Source organism: Haemaphysalis longicornis, unplaced genomic scaffold (assembly GCF_048455015.1).
Source record: "Haemaphysalis longicornis isolate Haplotype H1 unplaced genomic scaffold, Haemaphysalis longicornis Haplotype H1 scaffold_10, whole genome shotgun sequence".
Classification (NCBI taxonomy): domain Eukaryota; kingdom Metazoa; phylum Arthropoda; class Arachnida; order Ixodida; family Ixodidae; genus Haemaphysalis; species Haemaphysalis longicornis.
This window is the reverse complement of record NW_027526204.1, coordinates 40,402,349-40,428,439: the sequence shown is the minus strand read 5'-3', so window position 1 is coordinate 40,428,439 and position 26,091 is coordinate 40,402,349. Positions and strand designations below refer to the sequence as shown.

The 26,091-nt window shown below is 46.7% G+C and overlaps 1 protein-coding gene across 1 annotated transcript in view; it reads right to left on the bottom strand.

The window, feature by feature from the left end:
• LOC144158399 (multidrug resistance protein mrp-7-like) overlaps nucleotides 1–26,091 on the bottom strand; it is a 67,832-nt gene that overhangs the window by 4,631 nt on the left and 37,110 nt on the right. Inside the window, exons 15-21 of the mRNA XM_077689270.1 lie at nucleotides 20,711–21,021; nucleotides 18,845–19,177; nucleotides 15,063–15,164; nucleotides 10,196–10,369; nucleotides 9,398–9,556; nucleotides 7,194–7,360; nucleotides 5,455–5,649 (exon numbers count right to left, since the gene is read on the bottom strand). Of these exons, the coding sequence (XP_077545396.1) occupies nucleotides 5,455–5,649; nucleotides 7,194–7,360; nucleotides 9,398–9,556; nucleotides 10,196–10,369; nucleotides 15,063–15,164; nucleotides 18,845–19,177; nucleotides 20,711–21,021 (1,441 nt within the window). The remainder of the gene's footprint in view (nucleotides 1–5,454; nucleotides 5,650–7,193; nucleotides 7,361–9,397; nucleotides 9,557–10,195; nucleotides 10,370–15,062; nucleotides 15,165–18,844; nucleotides 19,178–20,710; nucleotides 21,022–26,091) is intronic.

Genomic DNA, 26,091 nt, shown 5'->3' with positions numbered 1-26,091 from the left:
CGTGCAGCTGTGAGGATCGCTGATGATCATATCACCCTGCTACCTCGCACCACTAAGAGACGTCACCTAGCCAAGGACTACAGAGCTGCCTTAAAGGAAAAGCAAGTTTATTGGAGCCAACTTGGGCTCCCCTACCAACTCAAAAATGCACTGGTGGCGAAACAGCAGTCAACAAAGTGACGTGCCCAGAATAGGGTTGGCGAATTGACTACCGCGGCGTCTGCTCAGCAAGCATTTATCTTCAGGCGTGAGTGTTTCTCGAACTTCCTAGTTACATCCAGAACAGTGTAGATCAAAGAACATTATTCTATGCTTGTGACGTTAGTTCGAAACACTCTCCCTATCAAAGGAGATAACACGTGCGGCCCAAGATAGGAATAATGGAACACGCGCTTCATTTGGCCCAGATAACACAGCCCGGTGCAGCCTGCCGGCAAAAGCAAAACATAGATAAACAAACCCAATGAATGGTTGGCGGCAGAATTGCCTGAGTGCTAACGCGCATTTAACATACCGACAACATGGTGTTTTGTGGTAGCCCATTGTAGGTTACGTCTTGTATTCTGCGGATATTGCATCACTGTAGCGCGCAATTTCTTCGTATTTCAATATTTCCTGTGCTGCGGAGACTCCTTCCCATCTCTGCGGAGACTCCTTCCCAACCTACGAAAAGGGCCCGTTCCGGAATTCCCGCTGCAGCGCTTGCAATCCAGTGGGCCACTTGGCAAGAGCGTGCCGGTCGTCCGCCAGCACAGCGCCCTATGTGGAGGACAGTAGTGGTGAGGACGCTATTTTGCTACAGACTGTATTTTCCTGTGACGAGAGTGCCCGAAACTATACGGGAAACGTACGGGTCAGGGGTTGTAAAGTCACGAGGCAAATAGATACGGGGCATCTGTTTGTATGGTCCGCAAGACTCTTTCTAAGTGACACTGCTCGGTGCGACAGTTGTTGCTGGGTAACATAACGCTTAAACCCTATGGGAAAACGCCGTTATCGGTTCTGGGGAAACTCCTGATGCCTGTATAGCCCAATAAAGAGACAGCACCGCTGCCTCTGCTGGTTGTCTCCACGTTGCAAAATACTCAGACCACGTTGGTTGGGCGAGACTAGCTAGAATCTCTTAAGTTAAATCGGATGAGTGTGTGGGGTGGGGATCGATCCAGTAGCTAGCTTGCTTGAAAGATTCGCGGAAAGGTTTGAACCAGAGCTTGGACAGATAACGGATTGTCAAGTAAGCTTGTTGCTGAAGAACAGCGCAACACCAATCTTTTGTAAACCCAGACCGGTGCCCTTTGCCCTCAGAGCTACGGTTTCCCAACAATTGAGGGCCTATCGGGACGCAGGGGTGATTGTTCCCGTCCTAAAAACCGACTGGGGCCACGCCGCTGGTGGTGGTTCTAAACGGAGACAACATGGTTAGGATAAGGGGGGGGGGGAGAGATTAGAGAATGTGTGTGAATCTCTGTTTGCTCGCCGATCATTATCCGCTGCCAGTAATGGAAGTCTTCTTTGTAGCCTTGCAAGGGTGCAAATATTTCACTGTTCTGGACCTTTCAGCAGCGTATCAGCAGCTGCAGTTGTACCCTTACGCGCAGTCTTTGCTGACGATAAATACGCACATGGGGTTGTTTATGTTTACCCGCCTACTTTACGCGAATATCAGTGCAGCCTCGATATTTCAGGCATTCATGGATGATGTTCTAGGAGGCCTAGATAATGTGGCCTGCTACCATGATGACGTGTTGATTTCCGGGGAAAGTTTTGAGTAGTGGTAGAAAAGGTGGAAAGCGTGCTGACGAGGTTCAAGAAATGAGGCATTAAGCTGCTCAATGAAAAGTGCAAGTTTTTCGAAACATCGTTCACGTATCTGGTTGGCGTGCTTGACGCAAATCGCATGGGGCCATAGTATGACGAGGTGCGCACAATTACAGAGGCACCGACACGAAATAACCAGCGGGAGCTGCAAGCATATTTGGGAAGGCTCAATTTTTGTGCCAAATTTGTTCCGAACATGTCTGAAGAGCAGAAGCCACTCTAGGAGTTGTTAGGCGAAACTGTAAAGTGGCAACGGATGGACAGGGTGACGGATACTTTTAAGAGACCTAACGAGTGGCTTAGGCATCCCAGAGTACCAACATACTACACTACGTATCAGGAACTGGGTATGGTATGCGACGCGTGAGCATAAAGAGTAGGTGAGATTTTATTTCATAAAATCGCGGGTGCCGAATGACCGATAGCATTCGCACTGAGGACACAAACCCAGGCAGAGAAGGGCTACGTCCACCTGGAAAAAGACGCTCTTGCAGTTATTTTCAGTCGAAAGAACTCCAACAAATTCTTGTTTCCTAGTTGGAATTTTCAGGTATGGGAAGCCAATCCCTACAATAGCAGCAGCACAGATACAGTGGTGGGCCTTACTTTTTGCAGCGTATGACTACCGATGCGTCTACCGAAAGGCAAGAGAAATCCAAAATGCCGACGCCATTTCACGTACACCGCTCCGAGACAAAGCCGAGGAGTCGGGGGCGTTTATTTCTTTTCTATGCTAGAAGAAGCTCCACTATCTGAAAGGAGAATCATATTGAAACACGTAAAGATCAGTTGCAGTGCAAAGTTTGTTTTTTTTACGCCGAACGGGTGTCCTGTGATTGTGCCCGATGACGATCTTGCACCTTCCTTCGTTCGTCGTAATGAACTGTCGGTAGACCAAGAGTGCGTGGGTATACCCGCAATAGCGCAATCGCCAGAGTTCAATCCCGTGGTAATAGCCACTTCGGTGTGACGGAAAGTCCTAGAAATGTTGAACAAAGGTTACCCAGGAATTATTCGAATGAAAATGTTGTGAAAGAGTAATGTATGGTGGCCTCCCTTAACGCTACACGTAGAGCAAGCGGTGAAAGATGGCATCACTTGCCAGTTGTCACAGAATGCGCCGCCCAAAGTGCCGCTAATTTTATGGGGCTGGCCAACGCGTAGATAGCAGCGAGTTCATCTCAATCTCTCGCAAAGCGATTAGCACTTTTTTTGTCATGATGGACGCTCAATCAAAGTGGGTTGAAGTGTATATTATGAAACGAACAAGTGAAAAGACGGCAAAGAACGTGCGAGGTGTTTTTGCTGCCTACAGACAACCAGAGAACATTGTCACCGACAACGGGCCCAATTCACATCGCAGCACTTCGAAACAGTCCTGACCAGGAATGGAATTCGTCATTCCAGATCGCCTCCCTCTCACGCAGCTTCGAATGGTAGGGCCGAACGATGCGTTCAGACGGTCAAGAAGGACTTGCTTAAACAGATACTACACGAAGAAAGAAAAGGAGACAGGAAGTCTCCACAACACCGTATTTAAGCAAATTCTCTACAGCTATCGCAACACCCCATCCAGCATCACTAGTGAGACCCCGGCTCAGGTGTTCTTATCGCGGCAGCCCAGAAGCAGGCTGAGTCTGCAGCACCCTGAAATGGCACAACGCATGCGCGAAAGGTGGGAGCAGCCGAAGTTTCACGCAGACCAGAAACGAGGGCCATGGAGAGACCAGGTTTTGGTAAAAGGACTTCGGCCGATAGACGACAAATGGCTCTAGGGTACAACTGCTCATCAGTGCAGCGCATGTACGTACATCGTTCGCGTCGGAGACGAGGATCGATAAGTCCACGCGGATAACCTGCGTCTCCGTGCATTTGAGAACCGCAACCGGCTTAAGTCGGTGGCAACAGTACTGGACGGGCTGAGAGTGGCATGCAGTGGTTCACATTCAAGGACACTAGGAAGCCTACCTCGCCCAGCGCGCCTACTCTGCGCAATGGTCACGACCAACCAGCATTGAACCGGACTTCGCCAGCACCTGTTACGACAGGGCTTACTCCGGGCCTTCTACCCGACAGCGGTCCGACACTCGACCGTGGTCGCCATTACAGCGACACCTAGGTACTATCAGCATCGCAGCTTCGACGTTCTACATGGTTGAGGCGCCCACCAGATAGTTACGTGCGGTTAGATAAAAACTCGTGAAGGGAGAGGTGTTTTGTCAAGTCGGGTTTGTGCATCGTTGTGCTAGAGCATAGGCGCTCCGCTATCAGCGGTGGTCCCGGACTGTTCTTTTACGTGACGTCAATTCATCGGTGTGATAGTGGCCCGAGCCTGTATATAAGCAGCCGCCCTTTCCTTTCTTTTGTTAGACCGTTTCGTTGTGTAACCGAATAAACACGTGTTGCAATCAGCCAGAGTGTGCTGCCGACCGGTTTCTCCTCCATGATTCTGCGAAGATACATTACTTTGTTTGGGGAAATCTATCTTTGGTTGCTCTAATGGAAGTGAATGTGTTATCATAGCCTAGTTCCTTTAAATTGAACAAATTGTAGTTTTCCTCACTTCCTTTTACTATCGGGGAAAACGGATTCAGATCAATTACGATAGAACCCAGGCAGAGCAGGGCTACGCCCACCTGGGAAAAGACGCTCTTGCAGTTATTTTCACTCTAAAGAACTTCCACAAATTCTTGTTTCCTGTTTGGAATTCTGGGTTGGAACAAGAATATGGTACGATTAAGTAAATTAATAAAAACATGAAGAAAGAACGTATGTCAAAGTGATATAAAATGGAATTGTTTCACTTAATGTAGAATAATATGAATTCAGAAGTATTTCAATTATTGATGTACATTAACCTAAATTGAGCGGCTTGTGGTGGTTTGAGGGCATTATGGTGATTAAGGTGCAGATTGAGATCGATTTTTGTATTGATTCGGGTAGATGCAGTTTAATAGTTTTGAATGATGAAGACTTAGGTAGAATATGGTAAGTTAGGATAGATCAAGGTTAAGATGTGGTGTAATACTTCATCTTGGGTTATGACAAAATAATGTATGTTGGTAGCACTGATATAAAGTAGAAATAAGGTATACTAGGTCGACTAAGGTAGATTTTTGCAAGCGTACGTTCGTTGGGTAGATAATAACGAATTTGGACGAAGTAAAAATCTCACCCAACATGACCTAACCTCCCCTAAGCTATCGCCAAACTTAACCTTAAACTTTTATTCTCCGTAACTTTAAATCTAGCCTCTACTACGTTTACCCTATCCCTAATCCTGACCTTACGCAACAGCTTACCTACCCCTCACCATTCCCGGGCGCTGCCAAGCTCCGCTGTTCATCTACATCTCTAGAGAAGACGAGCCTCGAGAAGAGGGGTTCAGTGAAATACAACAAGGCTAGTATTAAGTCAACAAAGCCGCATTTGGTGTTCGTCCGCAATCTAAGGATACCCAATTAGTTTATACAAGTACCTCCCCTTTCACTCGCCACACCTCAAACTCCGGGTGCAGATTTCGGAGGGGGGGGTTACATTTTTATGGTGGATTATCTCTTGATCAATTTTAGCTACCCAAGCAAAATGACATCTCGCTGGCGGCATGCGGCCGTGTTCCATAAGTAATCAGCCCACCTGTCGTAGTCGAGGACGCTGTGGAGGCGGTGGGCGATGGCGAACAAGGTGCAGTGCGCGAACGCCTCCCGCAGCGCCACCTGGATGAGCCTGTCGGTGTCACCATCCATCTGTGACGTGGCCTCGTCGAGCAGGAGGATCTTGTTTGCACGCAGAAGAGCGCGCGCAAGGCACACCAGCTGGCGCTGTCCAACGCTGCAATCGGGTAAGCAATGCGTTATAATCTCTCGTCCGTGCACTAGATCATCTGGGCTTAATAATTTTCATTTTTAGCAGAGAAAAGTCGCTATATCCAGAAAAATGTAATTTTCTTTTAGTGCAAACGATTCTTTTGTTCTTATTCCGATTCCAGAGGACCGCCTGGCATGTTTTCTGGCCTTGAGTGTAAGTGTGCTAATGTACGTCGCACGTGCTGCGTTAGCGCAGCAAACAGTGCGCATTCAAATACACGTATGCGCAGTATCGTATGTTTTAAGGCACAACTGGCACATTAAACCGTATAGCCTGTAAGTATCCGGTATTCTTATCAGAGGATGCCTGCCAAGTATAAGCGAGTAGTTCTAACAACACAAGGAATTGTTTTTCCGTTCTAGAACAATCGTTGTAGAAGAAATGTGCTCGTAGTTTTTTTTACTGTGCTTTGCTTTAAAAGGGTTCTGTTTATTAATCTTTGGTATGTGTTTTGTAGCGCCGTTTGGGGGCATTTTCAAGTTCCCGTGCTGGTGAAATGCTTGACTTTTGAATGAAAGAGCAAGAAATCGCGCATCGCCTAGTGCCATTTGTAGCTCAGTGAGAGGTATTTCAATTTTTGGTCAACACTGAGCATGCTGCGCGGTAAGAACCCAAAGCTTTTCTTGTTGATACCCAACGGGCTTTCCTCTGTGGATAAAAAGGTGCGTAATTTTTTACGTGCTTTGAAGCCCTGTTCCGACATTTTAAACTCCGATTCAAGCGTTGTCACGTGTTTGGCTGCCCAAGTCCTAACTTCCGGCAAGTTCCGACATTCGTCAGTTTTTTTTTTTTTTTTTTTTTTTTGCGACAGTATGCCCGTTGGCATAAATACTATGCTACAAGTATAGGTTAACTCCCGTTTCGCGAACAAACGCAAGGAGGGAGCGGTGGTGGGGTCCCCATATCCACCGATGTAGGTCAGGTGGTCTGCCAGGGTGGAGGCCTGTGCCTCGAAGGTGTCGTGTTCTGGCCGCTTGCAATGAAGGGCACGTCCACAGCAAATGTTCTGTGTCGGCAACTTGGGCAGGAGCCGTGCAAAAGGGGCAGCTCTGGTCGAACGGGGCATGGTAGCGTGGTGGCCACTCCCGGGTAACAGCGGGAGAGAGGGCTACACCAACACGAAGTCTTCGCAGCAAGACCTCCTCCCAGCGAGCGAGTCGGCTAGGGAGGTCCGTTCCACACGGTGGAATTCGTCAGTTTACATCAGAAGTAATGCAACAGACGAAACAACCCCGCTCTTTCGCAATGAAGTTAATAAGGCTGATAATGGTGGTGGTGATAATGATTACGGCAACAACGACGACAAGTGGATCTTTTACATCTGCTGGCAAACTTCCCAGGGCATGTTCACGAGGCCGTGTTTTTGGTTAACATTATGTTCGGCTGTGGAAAAAAGCGACCAAGCCGTTGGTTTTCATGGGAATCCCAGCAATCCAGGGCAACATCGAGCCTTCAACGTAACCAGCGATGGGTACTATGTCTCTAGGGTTCTCATCAAACCAGCTTGCCTTAGATTTGCGCCTCCATCCGCCGTCTCCAGGAGCAATCCTCTGGGGTGGCTTGACACTAGCTTAGCTAGGTGGGTTCTCTCAAGGCATTGCCAGATTTCTCTGTCCGAGTGCGAATCCGTAGGATCCAAGTTCATACGAAGGGTTCCTCTGACCAGACTCGGGTCCTGGAAATTGAAAAAAACAGAACTGAGAATAACTACCGAATTTCTCGATGTATCAGACAGACAATGCCATGAATCAAGCGTTCCTTCCACTTAGAAGATCATGTATTCAAACAGGATCCCATTGTCGAATATTTCTTAATATAAGATGAGTTATTGAGCATGTATGAGCACGACCTGCATGCAATTTTGACGTCTGCGGAAATATTGGAAACAAGACCCCTTCAATCTTATGAACTACTTTTTTATTGTGGCAGCTGTTACAGCCATTGGCCTGCAGGCCTCACCCTCATCTGCTTAGCACTCCATCACAGTCAAAGTCACATGGCCACTGGTGCAGATGGTGATTTGTCAAATATGTAAAAGTAGTAGGAGTAGTAATCGTAGTATTAGAAGCAGCAGCAGTAGTAGAATCTTTTATTTAAGCTGTGGGGGGGGGGTGCAGGGGCAAGGGTGGATATACAGAGACAGCATTTTTTTATTCTGAGAATTTGCCATCCAAACTAAAACAGTGGGCACGAGTGAGGCTAACGAATTGAAACAGGCAGTTCTCAGCGAGAGTCTAAAACACGATTTAACAAAACGTGTTGCTGAGCTAGTTGGTACATACTTAAGGAAAAAAGAAAACGTGGCGCAAACTAGCCGTGGCCTAAGCAGAGAAGAAACGACGCCTGTATCTGTCCTTTCTTCTCTCCTTCGTCCGCGACTAGTGTGCGCCATATTTTATTCGTTCTTAAAGTCTAAAAGGCCGTCGATTTATGGCCCTAACAGCCAGTTTCTGTATTCTGAAGGCCACCCTGAATTGAGAGAGGTGGTAGCTAGGAGAGTAAAGTAGCAGTCTGCTGGGTAGAAGGGGCAGAGTTGAGGGTGAAGGACTGACCAAAGTACAATATTCGTGTTAAGCCACCCTTAATAGAACAGAACACCAATTTTTTCAACAGGCGATTTGCTGGTTTAAATGTTATGCATTAAGTACAGTTCATTTAGTGGGAATTCGACGGGAGCTGTTCTCGATATTTACACACGAGATTTTTGACGTCTGCTGGAGGGACAGTTTGTCACTGTGTGGGTTCAGATGGAAGATGGAAATATATCCGCTTGCTGAAAGTGCGTGGAGTGCATGCTTCGTTAGGAATTAGACGGCAGCAGAAGATTTAGTCAGTGTTGAGTAGTGGGGAAATGTCCGGGACCATCCATTGTGAGATGATGATGTGATATTTGTTATTCCTGACGGTTTTTGGCGCAGCTGGGTCAAACTTGAACTTGCAGGGGGCAGCGTCGCCTGGGCAGCCCTTGAAGACGAAAGAGAAGACGCCACTGGGGTGCTGTTAAAGTCAGCAAAGTAGAAAGGCAAATATTCTTTTCCAAATAAAAATCAGTTCCAAGTAGCAGTTGTCCATCTTTGTAAGCCTACCTTGCAATTGTACTTATGCAAACCAAAGGGCCACCATTATTTTTTCTTATATAAACCACATTGCTATAGCAGCAGACTCACTCGATTCCCAGAACAGTGTAGGATTTCGTGCTTTCTTTCCCCAACGTCATATACAAGAAGCTGTCACTCAATCGGCTGTCGCATTACTGCAGCGCCACAACAAGTATTTCATTTTATTGATTTTACATTTCTTGTGGCTCATACTATGAATGAATAAAAAAAACTTTACATGTTTTGTACTATGTACATAACACGGAAAGACAGCACCGCAACAAATCCAAACGAAATTCATCTTCAAACTCTGTACGCACTGGAATAGGTTACAATGTGAGTTTTTGCGTCTAACAAAATATTATTAAGCAAATGTCCGGATTTTATATTGTGTGCTTTCCCTTTTCCAAAAAAAGCCGGACACATACGTCGTAAATTACAAATATTTTCGCATATTCAGTCACCGGTTATGCCACATGATAATTGAAACACAAAACTTATTGTACATGGCCACCATCCAATCTCAGAAATGCAGCAGTGCCTCCTTAAACCTTGCTAGAGGTTGGATTCAGAGAGCAGCCCCTCCACACAGTAACCTTCATTTGTTCAATTACCTGCGGTATGACAGTGATGCCTCGGCGGAGCTTGTGAAGCGGCACGTCGGCTATGTTGACGCCATCGATAACGATTCGTCCTTCTGATGGTTTGAGCATGCGCAGAAGGGCCAGCACCAGCGAAGATTTTCCCGCTCCTGTGCGCCCCACAACGCCAACCTGAAAATTTGTTTTGACTCTTACTACCACGAGCCTCTTTGGCCGATAAAAGTACGTCATCTTCGCGGGAAAACTCTTTCATTCCACATCTTTGCCACTATTCTTAGGACTGACGTGGGAACCACGAGCATTAAGTACTCTAGGGCTCTTCGGTTTTATGGTGTAAACGGGGGGAGTTGTGCAATTTTGTGCTTACATTCATGAAGCACGAAAAACAAGCTGGAATGGGGCGTGCAAAAAAAAAGACAATACTCAGATTTTACTTCAAAAACAAAGAACGCGGCTGTTTCATCGCAAAAGAGAAATTACAAAAGAATCAGTTATCTGCGGCACGCTGGCTCCATTATAGTGGCAAGAAAGCACATGAATAAAATGTGCTGTTGGGCTAGTTGGTGCACAACTATGAATGACGGAAATTGTGCAAACTCGACGCACAGAGAAAGGAAGACAAACAATGCGCAACATAGTTGTGAGTTGCGCAATGTTTGCCTTCCTTCCTCAGTATGTTCAGTTTGCGCAATCTTCGTAAGTCATAAAGCACGTGAAATTAAGCAGGTCCTACGGCGGGCTTCTAATACGGCATCTCGTAGCGCCGTCGCAATAACTGACGCACAAATTCTTGAGATCGCATTGGCTCACCTTTTCCATTGGCCTGACGACGAATGTGACGTTATACAAGACGTTGGGCAACACGCCAGGACGATAGGACGCAGAGTAGTTCTGGAACTCGACTTGCCCTTTACTAGGCCACTTCGAGATCGATTCGTCCGATTGGTATTTCTGGTCATCGCTTGGCGATTCAGGGTGGTCGCTCTGCGAGGATTCGGCAGTTGTAACAGTCTTAATTTTTGGGTTTTCAAGAGCTCATTTCTTTGAGCATTTACAAAGACATGTGATGTTTAATCAATCGGTCTGAGCTTGATACAACTGTCTTCTTTATAAAGGCAACTTTCGTTACTTAGCATGCACCCTTTAAAAACCGCCATCATTTAAAGACAACATGTTTCATGGTTTAGCAGGAAGCACAATGCAATATTACTCCACGGACACAACAAATTTCACGTAGCTATTAGATGTACCAGCAGCACGAAGTTATTCTGCTAGATTTTGATTTGCAATCATTATACAGTAAAAGATTGTTAATTCGCACTTACAGTTAATTCTAACTGACATCCTGGTCCCGGCGCAGCCCTGCATATTCCAGTTGTGGAAAACTCGCGATCATTCGAACGCGTCGGTATCCACAACGGTTAATACGAACTGTGATTCCCTGTTCTGCATCACTCCTCACACAAGAAGTCGGCCCAGAGTGACTACACTGTGTTGTAAATCCAAACCAAACCAAATTTACTAAGTAAAACAACGAAAAAGAAAACCAACAGCGTGACGCGCGCGCTACGCTGCTTCCACGGAGCAATAATAGTACAACAGGAAGTGAACCATGGCTGCTGCTGCGGCAGCTTAATTCGCTTCCGCAGAGGGCACCGCGCCGCTGAAGCCAGTGCTGCGGCGCATGCCGTTGCAGCTTTGCTTTGTACGGTGGTCTCTGGTGTAGTCCACGATAACGAATCCAGAGGTGGCTTCTTCGTGTTCTGCCCGCGCAGTTTGCCGCGATGTCTATTCCTTCTAGCGCACGCCCACTAATTAGAACTCCGCCTAATTCGAACAATTTTATTGTCCCCTTCGTGTTCCAGTTACGAGCTTTTACTGTATAGACCGTTCGGGGAATATATTTCGTCGGCGTGTCTTCGATACTACCGGAAATGTCAATGGCTTCGGTGTCAACGTAACCGCCTTAAATTGCCATGAACTCACTAGGATGGAATGACTAGGGACAACGTAAAAGGTAAAAGCGGGACGAAGATCAGTCCGGGTACCACGAAATGGAAGTACAAACCCCCCGTAAACAAGGGAAATTAATTAGTTAAAAACAAAATTACTGCATTGCTATAGGTGCGGAACTCAGGCCTTCAGAGCGGGCGCCTCTGACAGCTTAAAGCTGTGGCGAAATTCCGTTCTCATGTTCGCACAAGCCAGCCACTTCAAGTGTAACTTAGCGGCACCTGGTGGTTCGCTTTGCGCACTCTGGTCATTCCCCTAAGAAACTGATGAATGGAGTGGGCTGTTTTATCTCGTCTTAGGGTAAAGTTGCACATTCTTACGCCAATGGCCTGCAGTTCTTGCCCGAGCTGTTGTAACGATTCTTCTCCCTCCTTACCATAACCAATATTTTAAAGGGACCCTGCAACACTCTTTGAGCAGTGCAAGTAAACCTGCGCGACGTTTAGATTACACTGCCAGGAATACCTGAGCCAAATATTACACGTGCACGTGAAGCGGTGAGCGCGCAAATCGATGTGAAAGACGCGGAAAAACCAACCGCTCTCTCTTCAGTTGTCCTCATTATGCATGGCCTAAGGGACGTCACATAGGCCATGGCTGCCCGATCGGCTGTCACTGGTCAACTTCGCGGCTAGATTCTCCCATTTCCGTCGTCGTCATCGCTGTGTACGAACCTCTTCTATGCCTGAACCTGTAGGCACAGTTTTGCCGTTTCTTTTTTGTTTTGAGTGCGTGCGGAGTTTGAGCGATGAGCTCAATACTTCCTTTTCAACGGGACCACTCGACTACAAACGTTTATTGCTTCAAAAACGCCCTACCAGCCCGAGCGCACACTTGCGAGCAGGCACCCATGCCTGCTTTTTTGTGGCACCAGACCGGAAATAGGCCCCTCCGCGTTGCGGAGAAAAGGAGAAAACTACCCGGCATGTGATATATCGAAGGCCGCCGAAGAGAACGCCGCCAGCCGCCCCCCTCTCCGGGAGAGAGCGCGCAGCTTTCGTCGCGTTCCGCGGTCGAGTTGAGAGGGAACGATTATGCGCGATTTCTCATCGCGCGTAGTTTCGTTAATTGTGAACGGGTTTTCATAATTCTTGCGGGAGGAGATTTCTGGGACAATAGACTTTATCCCAAAACACATTACTAGTAGTCGATGGAAAGTGTTGCAGGGTCCCTTTAAGATCAATTATGCGTGCTGCTGTCGCATCTAAAGGCATTTTGGCATATTTGAGGTATGTTTAGTTGCAGAACTCTGCCAGTTACCATGTTGAAGTGGTTTCTTGAATTTACCTTGCTTTCGCCGGAATGTCTTGGCTTGTAATTCCATGAGAACTGTATGTCTAAAAAGTGTGCTTAGTGAGTGCGTCGTCGCTAAATTTGTTGAAGTGGGATTGTGGCCTGCGTCTTGGAGTAGTGAAGCCAACCCTCTACGCTGAAGCAGGAGGGCTCCCCCGACTGAAAGAGCGAGTTTAGATGTATACCAATAAGCTGGGATCATCACGCTGCTAAGACAAGAGAGCAGAAAGTAGTGTGGTTTCGACGGAGCTGTTTCATTTTTCGTGACAAACGCAACGTGGAATGGACTGTGTAGCGCCTATCCCAAAATCACCTTGAACACGTTCACTCACACGTGACTGTGGCTCCAGAATGGAACCGCAAAAAGGGAAGAGTCCCGCACCCGCAACTAACAGCAAGGAACCAGGCGCCCGCCAGTTACACCAGCACTACTAGAATTACATCAAAGTAACACTGCCAACGTTAAAGATGCTTTCGCATATAACAGTGTCAGGTAGCCTTAAGTGTTTCTCTCAGTTTATCACAAAATGTTCTCGCGTAACCATGTTCTATGCATCTGTTAGGTTTGTACATTCATGTTCCGGAAAAAAATTGCGAAGTATGCAATTGGGGGTTTTCCTGCGTTTTTTTTTTGTTGTTGTTGTTACTGTTTGCTTCGCGGTATATTAAGTTCTTTTTATTGCCGACTAGCGGAACTACACGATGATGCCCGAGTGAACCACTGTGCTATTTACACGAATGGGTGTAACAATTGTTGAGTTGTCTTTTACTTGTGATAATTAAGTAGCTCACCGTGGAGTTATCAGCAATTAGGAACTGTCGTCTGCTATCAGTACATTGGCTACCCTGCAGGCGTGTGGTTATGGGAAACAACAGCTGGCACTCGTGCCTTATTCGAACTATCCCGAAATAAATTCTACCAAGATGGTATGCTCAGTGGACTACCTACTCATGGGAAGTGTTATGTGGTAGGTGTAAACGATACCCATCAGTCGCAATTTTATAATAAGTAACATTGGCTCCTACGGGAGGCGTGTGGTGTCAGAAATTCCCATCAGATGCTGACCACTTTGCTACGACAGAAAACTGAACTGAAATCCACTTCGAGACGGGTGTAAGTAAAAAAAATTACAAGCTTCTTTGTACGCTTGTTAGGACACTATTATAAAATTATAGTTTTCAGGCAATTTTATGGGCGCCATTTATAAGCCAAAACGTATTGGTTATATCTTCCAAGTATTGAATAAATTTTGCAGTTATTGATAAACCCATAAAAACAAGTAGTTCGGCAAACATCTGACATTTCATACTATACTGCTGTTATGAAAAATTTCATAAAACAGTTTTTACACATTTTATACGTTACCTACATCAAAAACTTTGTTGGACAGTTAAACGGACCTGGAAACAAACATTTTCGGAACAGTTTTTAAGCGCTTGTCCCTTTCTGAGGGTTGCAAGCTATAAAAACAATTGGTGATATTTAGTTCCGGCTCCATAATAGTTATAAGAACCACAAATTTGAAATTTCTGCAACCAGGAGTTTGTCTTGGCGTACACAGCAAATGGTAGGTTTTTCGACCGTCATTGATGTAAAATCAAAAAAATAATTTTCGCTGTTTTAGCGCCTTTGCGTGCCAAAATTCTTCAAATTATTTTGGGCATTTGTAAGTGTAACATTTATCGGCAAAAATCAATTCGATGTACAGTCATCCACCGCGTCAGCTGGAGGAACGCTTTCTGCACTTACCGTCTTGTGTCTTCTTAGCGTAAGGTAACTTAGTCAAAACTTCCCTACTGCTGCTAAGTTAAACGTGCCACTCAGGTCCTCCACACTGGTTTGAACCATTTTACGTCCTGGTGTTCTAGCTATGCCACGTGAAAGTAGAAAAGCGTGCTTTAGCTAAGCTTGTTGGCGACTGTACCGAGCAGTAAAACATGGATTGGGGTTTATTTAAACCAGAAAATTTGCTCCGAAATGCAATTTCGGGACATTATTGTTGGTTAGAGTGAAATCCTAGAGCCACTTTTTCGATTATCCTACAGGCTGCACATATCACCAAAAAGCACTCATATGTCTGAACTGGTGAGCGAGATAATTATGAAATCGGGAAAACGCAATTTCCCCCAATCCCTCTACTAGAAGGATGATTTCCGAAAAACTTCCTGTGGTGAGCCCTTATGCCAAGCGAGAACCATACTCCGGAAATTTCAAGTGTCTACGTCAAGGAGCTGAGCGTTGAGGAATCGGTTGGTCGATCGGTCGGTGGGCCGGTCTAGATAACCCAAATGAACGCTATCCGAATAGTGGCAATGCACTACAGCGTGAGTACGACACAAAAGACACCATAATGAAGCCGTTGGCGCACACCTCTGGTGGAAGTTCGGTGTACTCGAGACAGCGCTCGAAGGAGACGACCATCTGTAATGCGTTGAATAGCATCACGCACAGCGACAATAGCGACATAGGTACCTGCGAAAGAAAACAAGAAGAAAATCAGGCTCGATGAGAAGTTTAATAGCGTCTATAGTGATTGCGTAAATGTTCGCCGATTGGGTGAGCAGACGACTCCGAAATGACGCTGCATCAGAAAGGCCGGGTCATTGGTTCCGTGCGTGACATTAGTCGGAGGCCTTGCGAGGACAACTACGTCATCAGTGACCTAGGCGAGAAAGGAACATTCTGGTAGCGCACACGTCATTAAAAATCTACCCTAATAAAGGAACACGGTCGAAACACTACACTTTAAACCCTCGGTAAACTCGCTTACACACGCCCACGCACTCACTACGTCGTGCTCGAGATAAACGAGCTGCCCGAATGCACCACTGGGTCTAAGCGGTTACCTTGTGAGTGAGTAAAAGCTTCCTAAACTCATTTTCATGATTTTGACGCCCGCGGGCTATGCGAGCACTGACGCCATAAAACCAAAGCGGAACCTTCATTGCTGCAAACCCACTCCCACACCAGCGAAAGAAAGGTAAACGCTTTTGAATAAAATAAGTGTGCGCAGGTGACACGTACCGCTCGAGTTCAACTCGGGCGCTCCTCAAAAAATGAAGGTAGCTCACACTTACACGCAGGACTTCAAGGTAGCGAAGCTGTACGCAGCCTTAACGACCATAAGGACAGCTTGAGCCCATGATTGCAGCCAATTTGCTGATTCTTTGCTGCCGCAACGACCTTTACTCCATTGCTGTTGCTGTAGGTGTGAGCTTAGTTCATTTTTTTTTTTTAAGTCATATCACTGGACATCACCTTGGAGGGGCGCATACTGTGGCGTGCCTTTCTCGTTCCGACCAAGTATTGCCCCGAATACGCTGACCGCTGCTTTTTTTGCCAATCTTGGCCAATATATTTAATTGCGTATGCTTCGCTTGACAAACGTGCTCCGGGAACAATGGGCAGTCGCCGCGAGGCACGCACACACCAGCGCTCACTAGCCGGGGCCTCTTTACCCAACCGTCGTGACTGCTTACGCTACAGCGCGGAATTTTGCGATGGCTGCCCCCTGTACGACGAGCGCGCTACGGCGAACTCCGTTTCTTCCGTTGAAACGCGAGTGACGAAACCGCGCAAGCACTAACGAATAGGCAAAGGTGCCAGACATCTTAACCACGTTTATAACACAGGCGAAAAACGTCGCCCGAAGCGTAAGCCAACTTTTATCCACCGTCTTTTACTGCACCTCCTTTAACGGCGTCTTTTAATAAATATGTGGGACCATTATGTTGTGTCAGCGAAAACCTTTTGCAACAAAGGTGAAATAAGGCAACAAACACTGCAATCTGCATTCAGCTAAAGCCCTATATTGTCTCTACCCACCAATCGTGCATGCCTGATAGGCATAAACCTGCGCCACTGTTCTTACAAATTAGCATAGCAAATCCAAAATATAACTAAACCCCAATATAGGAAAGCAGACAGTGCACCAGCTTCGCTCGAATTCCACATGATGGAAGAGCTCTGAGTGTTTTATTTTACTTCACTCTCTCATGTCTCATCTCATTTCTGTCGTGATTTTTTTCTTTCACAAAAGAAAATCCTACGTTTATTAAATAACTTAAAGGAGCGGTGCTAGTGGCAGTTATGTCTTTATGTTTGACTCAAACGTGCGTATTGTTTTCTTTTTGATGAACAGTGTTGAGATGTATACAGGCCCGGTTCAGCTGTTTCGAATGGCATTTTTAGCATAATCGAAGCCTTCCTACAACTTTTATCAAAGAAGACGAATCGATTGTCAGAGACAAATTACCGCGTTTAAGTAGCCCAAGAAAGGCTACTTCGTTCAAAACAACTTCAACCGCTGAAAAAATTGCACTCTAAGAATAACTATTCAGTTTAAAAACAATTTGAAACACTAAAAATATCGCACGCTCAGTCGAACTCAGCATCCGTTAAGCTTTTCTCCGCAGTATCAACTTTTTCCCACCGGCTTCGGTTACCACACGACCCCAAAAAAAGTATAGAATCAAGTATAGTACTCTTGCAAATGGCAACTCGGGCAGCCACGACTATGATAGCGTCCTATGGTTGAAGAAGCAAGCTGAAGAAGCAAGCGATGACGCTGCGGCGACATTATATTACAACGCATTTCCCGGATACGGAGTTTGCTCTGTTTAATGCCGGGGTATAAGTAGGTGGGTTTAAAAGGCCATTGAAGTGTGGAAGGAAGTCCACCTGTATTGGTAAATTTAAATGTCTTGAGTAGAAATATACCACTCGCCAGAAGCAGCAGTTCCTTATTAACAAAAAAAAATTTCAAAAGCATGACAACGGGTACATAAAGCCCAACACAGTAGGGCCCCACAAAGTGTGACATTAGGACTGGCCAGTTCCGGTGAAAGCGGATTTGCAGATATTGCTACGCGGTTTTCTGAAACCAAGAATGGGGCAGGCATGCGTAAACGTAAAATAAATGTAGACAGGAACTTTTGCTTGCGCCTTAATACTCGTCGTCCACTGCTAGTTTGCAATGTGCCCTCTTACTGCGCACCACCCGAAAAGGCATAGAGGGTGTTAGGGAGTAGCTCGAAAAAAAAAGTGGTAGATCTCTCTTCTATAGGAACCGGCAAAACACGAAAGTGAAATGTGCCTTCACAGGGGCAGTTGAATGTACCTTGTGCATTGATGTGAACTTGCACATTGCTATTTATATTTCGTCGGCATGGCACCGTTATGCGTATCAATGTTAGACACTGGATTGTACGCGCCGGAGCATTGCTTAAATCCGACTGAAACCACAGGCGCTCGCCACCCATTCGTGCGAACAAAACCAAACAGATTTTTAGCGAATGGTTTGGTGAACACAAGGTCCGCCGCAGCGAAAGAAGCAGCGGACCGTGTCACGAGCGTGTTCCCCGTACACGTGGGTGCTTACAGGTGCTCGCATCGAGGCGACAACTGTCGGCGCTCAATAGCGTCATGTGCACTACCTCGCTTCGCCTCACCTACATGGCAGCACCATTTAAGGGAAGGATATAAGGCGCGTTCGTCGTCCTACATGCGCGTCTGTTCGTAGGGCAGTGGGGAGAGCGTTTCGTACCTTCCGTTGCGGGAAAGAGTTCGTGGCTCGAATCCCGGCGCGGCCGCGTCAGTGGACATTTTTCTGGAGATGTCATTGCCGTGACTGATATGACGTCAATGAGGTCTTGGTGGACCCCGGCATAAAACACTTTCGTGTTAAAATGATTAAATTGTGATATAAGGTACCCAACGGGCCTTCAGTAATGCAGCAGGCGTAGTTCCGGAGTGGAAGGGTGGAGGCCGGCTGAACAATTTACTTTACTCTTACCGCTACAGGCCAATGCCGCGTTAGCTCTCTTCTGCATGCGGCCAGTACTCAAATTTAGTTACGATGACTTGCAAAGTTTAGCCTACCAGTTCTTATCACTAAAACGTAACGATTGCTTCCAGTGACATAAAAGGTCTATGAAAACTACCTTTAGGTCCCAAGGAGCCAGATGTGATTGCTTTTATGTGCGCCGCGCGGTGGACAGGTATTGTTGAGTTGATGTTCGTCCAGCAATTCCCTCTACTTTCAACTGCCATTCTATCTTCACCTTGTTCGCTGGCATGAATGATCATTTCGGCTACAAGCAGGCGGAGTGTCCGATACAGGATTGCTAAGAGAACAGGAAGCAAAAGCTCACCGAAATGGCCGAGCTCAAGGCCAGTCCGAGGCTGCTCGCGTCGGGTCCTTGGGGGCCAGCGAACGCGGTGTTCGCAACCAGCGTGCACATGACGACCAGGAAGCCGGCGGCGGAGGTGAGGCTGCGCGTGAAGCGGTAGGCGTTGCCGAAGGACGCGTACCCGCGCAGAATCTCGTCGCTCAGTCGACAGAAGTGGCGGCAGAACCGGTCGGCCACGCCGTACGCGCGCACGCTGCTCAAGGCGTCCACCGTTTCGGCCACGTGCTGCAGGAGTTGAGACATGGCCAGGCTCTCGCAGAAGCGGGCGTGGTGCGCCGCCTTCACCGCAAGGTTCTGTCGGGGTAGACCAGGAGAGAAAAAAAACTGTGGTTCATCTCTCTTTCATAGGAATCGGTAAAACACGAAAGTGAAATGTGCAGCGAAATCTGCAGCTAAGCGTGATTTGCGGGTGGGCGTCTGTCTTGTGGGTGTGCTTGGCGAGCGAAGTCCTACTGGCGGGTCGCATCGACAAAGCTTCAGTGGCCTAATTTCCGTGACGGATATGACGTCAGTGAAACCATGGTGTATCCTGGCAGTAAACACTTTCGTGTTAAAATAAAGACCCGGAAAACGAACAACCCGAAGTACAGCGTACTCTTTATTACTAAAGGTTGCTTCCCCGTTAGAAGACCATGTGTGCAGGGGTACATCCTTTACAGGCCGCTTGCTTCGTCGTACTGACGTCACTTCCATGACGGATGTGACATCAATAAAATCTTGGTGTATCCCGGGATAAAACACTTTCGTGTTAAAAAGTGCTCACGGTGGTTTAAAATGAACTGGGCAAGAGTTTGCAATTCCATCACAAATTTTACCTTATGTCAGCAAACGGATTGGAGCGCGCACCTTAGAGACAAGGAACCTTCGAACCACGTCTGATGACGTCGGCAGCGGTGAAGTATTGTGGCCGCTTACCGGACGCACCTCAGCCCACACTTTTTTTTATTTTTCTGCCCGTTTATATCAGTACTTCGATGGTGCTGCTTAACTGGAACTTCGTTTTGCAATAAGATCTTACGGCGTCATTCAAGCCACAAAAGGCGTTTTTTAATGAAAAGAACACAACAAACCTGGAAAATATTTCTTATTTTGCACTACACCATGCCAGGAGTGATGCTTTATGGGGAACACAAGAACAGCTATTAGCTTATTAACTGCTGGTTAGCATTGAATTAAAGCGATCAAACGAAACCAATTTAGCCTCACTAGAATCTCACCGTGATGTCTGTTGGCGGCGTTGTTGGCCTTCGGCCGCCATTGTATAAACAAGATCCTGTGACATCACAAAGCCCGGTGATGAAGTGGAGACTGCGTCGCAAGTGCTTCAAATCTTCTTGGATATTACCTAGCTTACATTTGGGAAGTTTGCGATCGAATCGATGTCGCTATTACTAAAACAATTAGTCCTTTTTACGACGCAGTCTTGGGTATTGCTTTGTAGCCACTGTAATATTGTACACTGCAAACGCCCCAAATGTACCTAATTCCCTGAAAGCATTTCGAGCCGCAACTTCATAGTATTGACCCACCGCGGTGATTCAGTGGCTAAGGCGTTGCGCTGCTGAGCACGAGAACGCGGGTTCAATTCCCGGCCGCGGCGGTAGCTTTTCTGATGGAGGCGAAAAGCAAAAACGCCCCTGTGTTTGAGATTTCGGCGCATGTTAAAAATCCCCAGGTGGTCAAAATTAATCCGGAGCCCTCCGCCTGCATTGCGTTGGCGCGTTAAACCTTACAATCAGTCAAATTCGCAGTACTGTTGGACAATGAAAGTATTGCATTCGTCAATCCAGCAACGATGCCCTCTTGTGTAAACCGCAAGGGGCTTACCATTCCAAAGCAGACGAGCACGGTTACAAAGGCTGTGATGCCAATGACGATGGGCGACTGCGTCCCGACGACGGCCACCTTGGCGAATGTAATGAGGGTGTTCTGGAGGCTCTGCTTGGCACTTAGAAAAGCCCGAGCATCGACGACATCCATGTCTGCGGAGAAGCGGTTCAGGACGCGGCCCCGCGGCGACGCATCGAAAAAGGAAACGGGACTCCAGAGTACGTGGTTCAGCATGTCGTTGTGGAGAGTCCTCGATATCCACTTCCCACTGAGAGCCAACAGGACGCTTCCGATGATTCTTAAGGACACTGAAATAACCGCATTCCAGCAGAGTTACGAACATATAAAACAAAATGGTTAACCCTCTACTTTAAATAATTCGTAGTGGTGCTCAACAGGACCTTAGGCAATGGATGCACCCAAACGCACAAAAGCGCCTTCCCGATTGCAGCTACGATCGCTGCTCGGACCTTCACCAGACTCCGACCCAGTTGCAGGCACTTACACTTTCACACACACACGCACGTATATACGCGCGCACACACGTGCGCACACGCACACGCATGGACGCACGCACACACAGTATCAACGCTATCGCAGTCAGTCATAAAATAACTGCAAATTTCTGGCTAATTTCACCTAAATCTCACTCGAGGTTTGCATCGCCAAGTACATAAGCTGTCTAGCATGCTTTTTTTTTCTTTTCAGCACGGCAGTAATAGCCAAATATGATTACCGTGTCACTGGGAATAATTCTTTCCGCAACATAACGCGTAAATGTGCGATTTAAATTGCTCAGATGCACTTGACACAACTTCTCCGGCTGAGCCAGCTGGTTGCGGTTATGTTGATACGATAACCAAGGCTATGAAGCAGCATTCATTTGGGCCTCTGTGATAGAGATCCCAGGCTGCCTGTACGGTAATGAAAGTTCACCAAACACCAGCTACACTAAACCTAGGTAGCGCAATCCTCAGAGAAATACTCTAAGGGAGACAAATAAGAACCACTTAAAAATTACTTCTTGTCCATGCTTGCACGGAGTGGAGCCGCTACTTCTCCTGTTGGAAAAGCAACAAAGCTCACTGCTCCAGAAGCTGCATCACCATGAACACCTTGCACAAGAGACATGCGAAAAATTCTTGCTTCCGCGCTGGCCTCCACTGTGATTTTAACTTGTAAACACTTGTGCGTGGAACAAACTCCGCTCGTCACTGGTTACGGAGCGAATAGGATCATTAGTATATGCCGACATGGAGTAATACACGGTGGCCAGAACCCCGAACGAAGGGAAGTTGCTGGAAGGTGGGAGTATAGTGTTAGACAGTTACGTTGGAGTACTGCACGGCACGGAAGAGTGCCCGTCTGTGATAGCCGCCATGGGAGTTACATGATCGGCGGAAGCGTGTGGCGGATGAGACGTGCATGACAAAGCCCTGATAGCTGCGGAGGGAATCCCGAGCCTATCTGGCGCCGCGTGGGGACCAAGGCTAAGGCCAGGTCGGATAGCGAACTCCGGAACAGTAGTGTAGGTAGCCCCGTCAAACTCCGCACCGGTGTGGGCTGGGGTCCAAATCAGTTCGATCGGGGTGATGGGTGGATATTTTTTAGAATTTTGAGGGCCTGCGGGCTTAGTAGTCCCGGGCGAAATTTTGAATGAGCGTCTTTGAATCAGATTTTAGAATTGCGACACCCGGCCGCTGTGTTGTGGCTAGTGCAGTCGCTGTCTCCTCCACCGTAGCAGGGCAACAAGGGGGGCATCCGTATGCGTCGTGATGTCGATAGTCCGCGCATCAAACAAAGTATATTCAGTCTTACTAGAAAGCGACTGGACAGCGCCCGTACTCTTTACTCCCGGCGACCCTTGTGATCGTTGAAGTGCATGTTGCACCCTATGGGGAGGACTGTAAGGCATCGGTAGCCCGGGGAATGGGCATTCTCCCATCAGTAATTCTCCAATCAGTAATATCAGTAATGGGCGCTCAGCCCAGCTGACCTAGTGAGTACCTTCCGGCCGAGGTGACCAAAAGCCTTCGCAATTGCTTAAAATATGGTCTTTCACCAATTCTTCCGCGGTATCATGGACCTCCAGATGTTCGATTATGGGACTGAATGCGTGCATGGGCACGGTTAAAGCGACCATATCAGCTTCTCTAACGAGACAATCACGCGCTGTCTTACCTTCGAGCTAAAAAAATCATGTCGTAGAATCACAAAAACAAAAAAGCAATTAAAAGAATACTCAAAAGGCAAGAACGAAAGCATCTGCCTTGCGTCGTGTCTTTCACGGGTCCTTATATTTTTGGTTCCTGACTGCACTCTGGAGTGGGACAGAGATTAACGAAAGTAACGGAACTAGGAATCGTTTTGTTACGTTCAGTTGCGGTTGAATTTATGTTACAGAGACACCCAACAAATGCGGGTTTTGGAGCTTTAACATAAATTAACGTGCCCAAGAAACCATGCAGAGATAGTTTTAAAGCGCTTATGGGAAGGTAGTACCTGCAGTAATAAACGCAAATACAAAGTGTAAGTAGAACACAAGTGGAGCTTTTTTAAAACATTTACCTACACGGAAAATGCTGCTTACAGTAACCGAAAGGGCACCGAGTGGGTGCCGAATGACAAAAATGCTTAATGCTAGATTGTGATGGTAGCGTTTATGCGCACTTGGCAGAGAAGCCGGTAAAACACGTGGCAAATTCTTCAGCGTAAGTAGTCAGAATAGATGAGGCAGCCAGGTTACCTGGGAATAATTCAGACTACCTGCATCGCAAGCAATAGACATGCATGGACACGGGTAAGCCCAGACATTGCATCAAGAATGAAAGAACCCTGCTGTTTGCTTAACCTGCAGATATTCAGCTGATATACACACTCCTGGACAGTGACAAGACAGTGAGAAACAAATAAGACTGCCCTCGACAACGGAGCTGTGACAGCAGTTACTAAGGGCACCAAAGAACTCGCGGTTGCCGGAGCGAGAAGCCTAAGACAGGGTTATAAGTTTAGAATAGAACTCGCACTCTTAGGAAACAAATAAGATGTTAGGAGGAAGGTAAACGATGTAAACGAAAACAGAACGTAGGTTGGTAGGTAGCGCTCCAGCGTAAGTTGAAGGTACCAGAAAGCGGGCTAAAGGAGGTGGATAGAGGAAAGTGGTACGAGGCAACCTATTTATTGGGAATTTGCGGTACAGCGGATCACATTTGCCGCATAAGAAGCTTTAATCATGGAGCACGGCTAATTTTCGGGACAGCATTGAACACGAACGTTTGAAAATAATTGTGACTGAAAATAATTCATTGAGATTACTCAGGATACGAATGCTCATAGTGTATAGGAAAGGTGTTGCCGTTGCAAGGGTCATCTACATGCACATTATGATGAACGACCATTTGTAATACTAAAGAATATCTCCGATATCTCTACAATGGAATCATGCAACTAGTATTAGCTTGAACACGGTAATTTGTTAACCGCGAAGCTGTTAATAAAATCGTTTGTGTATGGTGTCCGTAGTTCGAAACAAAAAGATACTGCCAAGCGCTCGGGCACGTGTGCCTAGAGCGCACGTTTGTCAAGCCAAGCTTACCCATGTGAGAGTTTCGCCAACCATTGGCAAAAACAAACTCCAGCGTTTGCCGTATCGTGGCAACACTTGCTTGCGGCGAGAAAAAACAGGTCATATCGTATGCCCCTCGTCCGTTCGTCCTGGTGTCGGCGGGCGCATGTGTTGTATAGACTAAGAGAAGCGCGACTTGTTATGTTGAAGCTGGTTTGGGTGCTGGTTGACTCCACGTGGCCCGGCCGCGGATAGTTCGCATGGCAGAGGAAGAGCCCGCGCTTCGAGAGGCTCGCCATGCAACGAATTCCGCCAGAGACGATAAATCCCGCTTGCAGAGTGGCATACGATAACGTGGACCGAAATGACGAGCTTACTCTACCCTAACTCGACATAAGGCCGCTGAAATGACATACCGCCAACGTTAACCCCGACACCGCACGGATACTTAAACTCATCTTTGTGTCCGTCAAAGATGACCTACAACATCTCCGCCGTTCAAGGGTTACGCATGAATGCAGGCTTGCTTATATTGATTTTGGATCCGAGTAAGGGGCAGGGGTTTATTTTGGAAGCATCCACACAAAGGCTATCCGTATATGCAACTCAATAAAACGGCAGTTTTTACTTATAAAATCGATGACTGATTTCGACTAACGTCGGCTCTCGCGCAGTGAGTTCATTCAATTTCTATACGCGTACAGAACTGAGTTGCACGTTTTCGGCAATAATTTAAGTGAATTTTAAAAAGTAGCTCCCTGAAACCTAAAGGTCGGACCGTTTTTTTTTTGGAACGTACGAATCAGTGCGCTTATAGCTCAAAGGCTGAAGAAAGTTGGACCACAATTTCTAGGCCAGAGGCCTACCTTTAATTACTCTCCCATATTGACACACATTTGAGGGCAGAAGGCTGTGAGACCGTGCTTCCAGGCTATTACTCTTAGAAAGTTCGTAGGCCTACAATATTGTGGTGAGTTAGGCGAAAACGGCTTAACACTGGTGTCAATATCCACTGCGCAAGGGTACGTCATAACCGTGTGATCAGTTACAGATGCATTTCAGAAAAGTGCGTTTGTACCACTGACCTGGACAAAAACTAGTGCTGGCAGTAGCCTCCCATGCCACCTGGATATCGCACTACGCACTTTTTTTTTCTACATATTTCTAGCGTATTATTTTTAATTTTTATTTACAGTGTGCTTGAATCTCCTATTGATAATGTAAACTATTCATTCTGTTCGTGGCCTGTTTCTCTAATCTGTGTTTCCTTCATCTAATTTTGATTATCTTTGATGAAATTTGTAGAACTGATTTGTTAAATTGAAATCGTGTTTTATTTTTGTTTTTCTGTTAATTATGATTACATCTGTGTTACCTGGTCCGTCCTCCATGCCTTGTAACGGCTTCCTGCGCCTTTGTCAAGCTGCTCGAGCAGCTTTTAGCCAGGAAGTCGTCCAGATGCTTCTGGGAATAAACTGAACTGAACTGAATCTCCGCTCCTCTCTACTCCAAGCTAATGTTTCACCTCAACGGGCGGAGCTTTCGTTTTCGTCAAAAAATGTTCACGTGCAGTGAATTCCTCAACGATGGAAATTGCTGCATCATCAGTCTTTTAATGTTAACTTCGTGACGATGCCGCCTTGCCAAGAATTCTGACTGCTTCTATTATGCGTAGTGTGAACTACTATTCACCCAGAAAGCATCTGATCTTTCCTCCCTTTACAGCCGAACTCAATAATTACAAGCTACGACGGGCTCCTAGCATTGCACTCTGAATGAAGTGAGACGTCATTGGGCAATCACTAAGTACCGA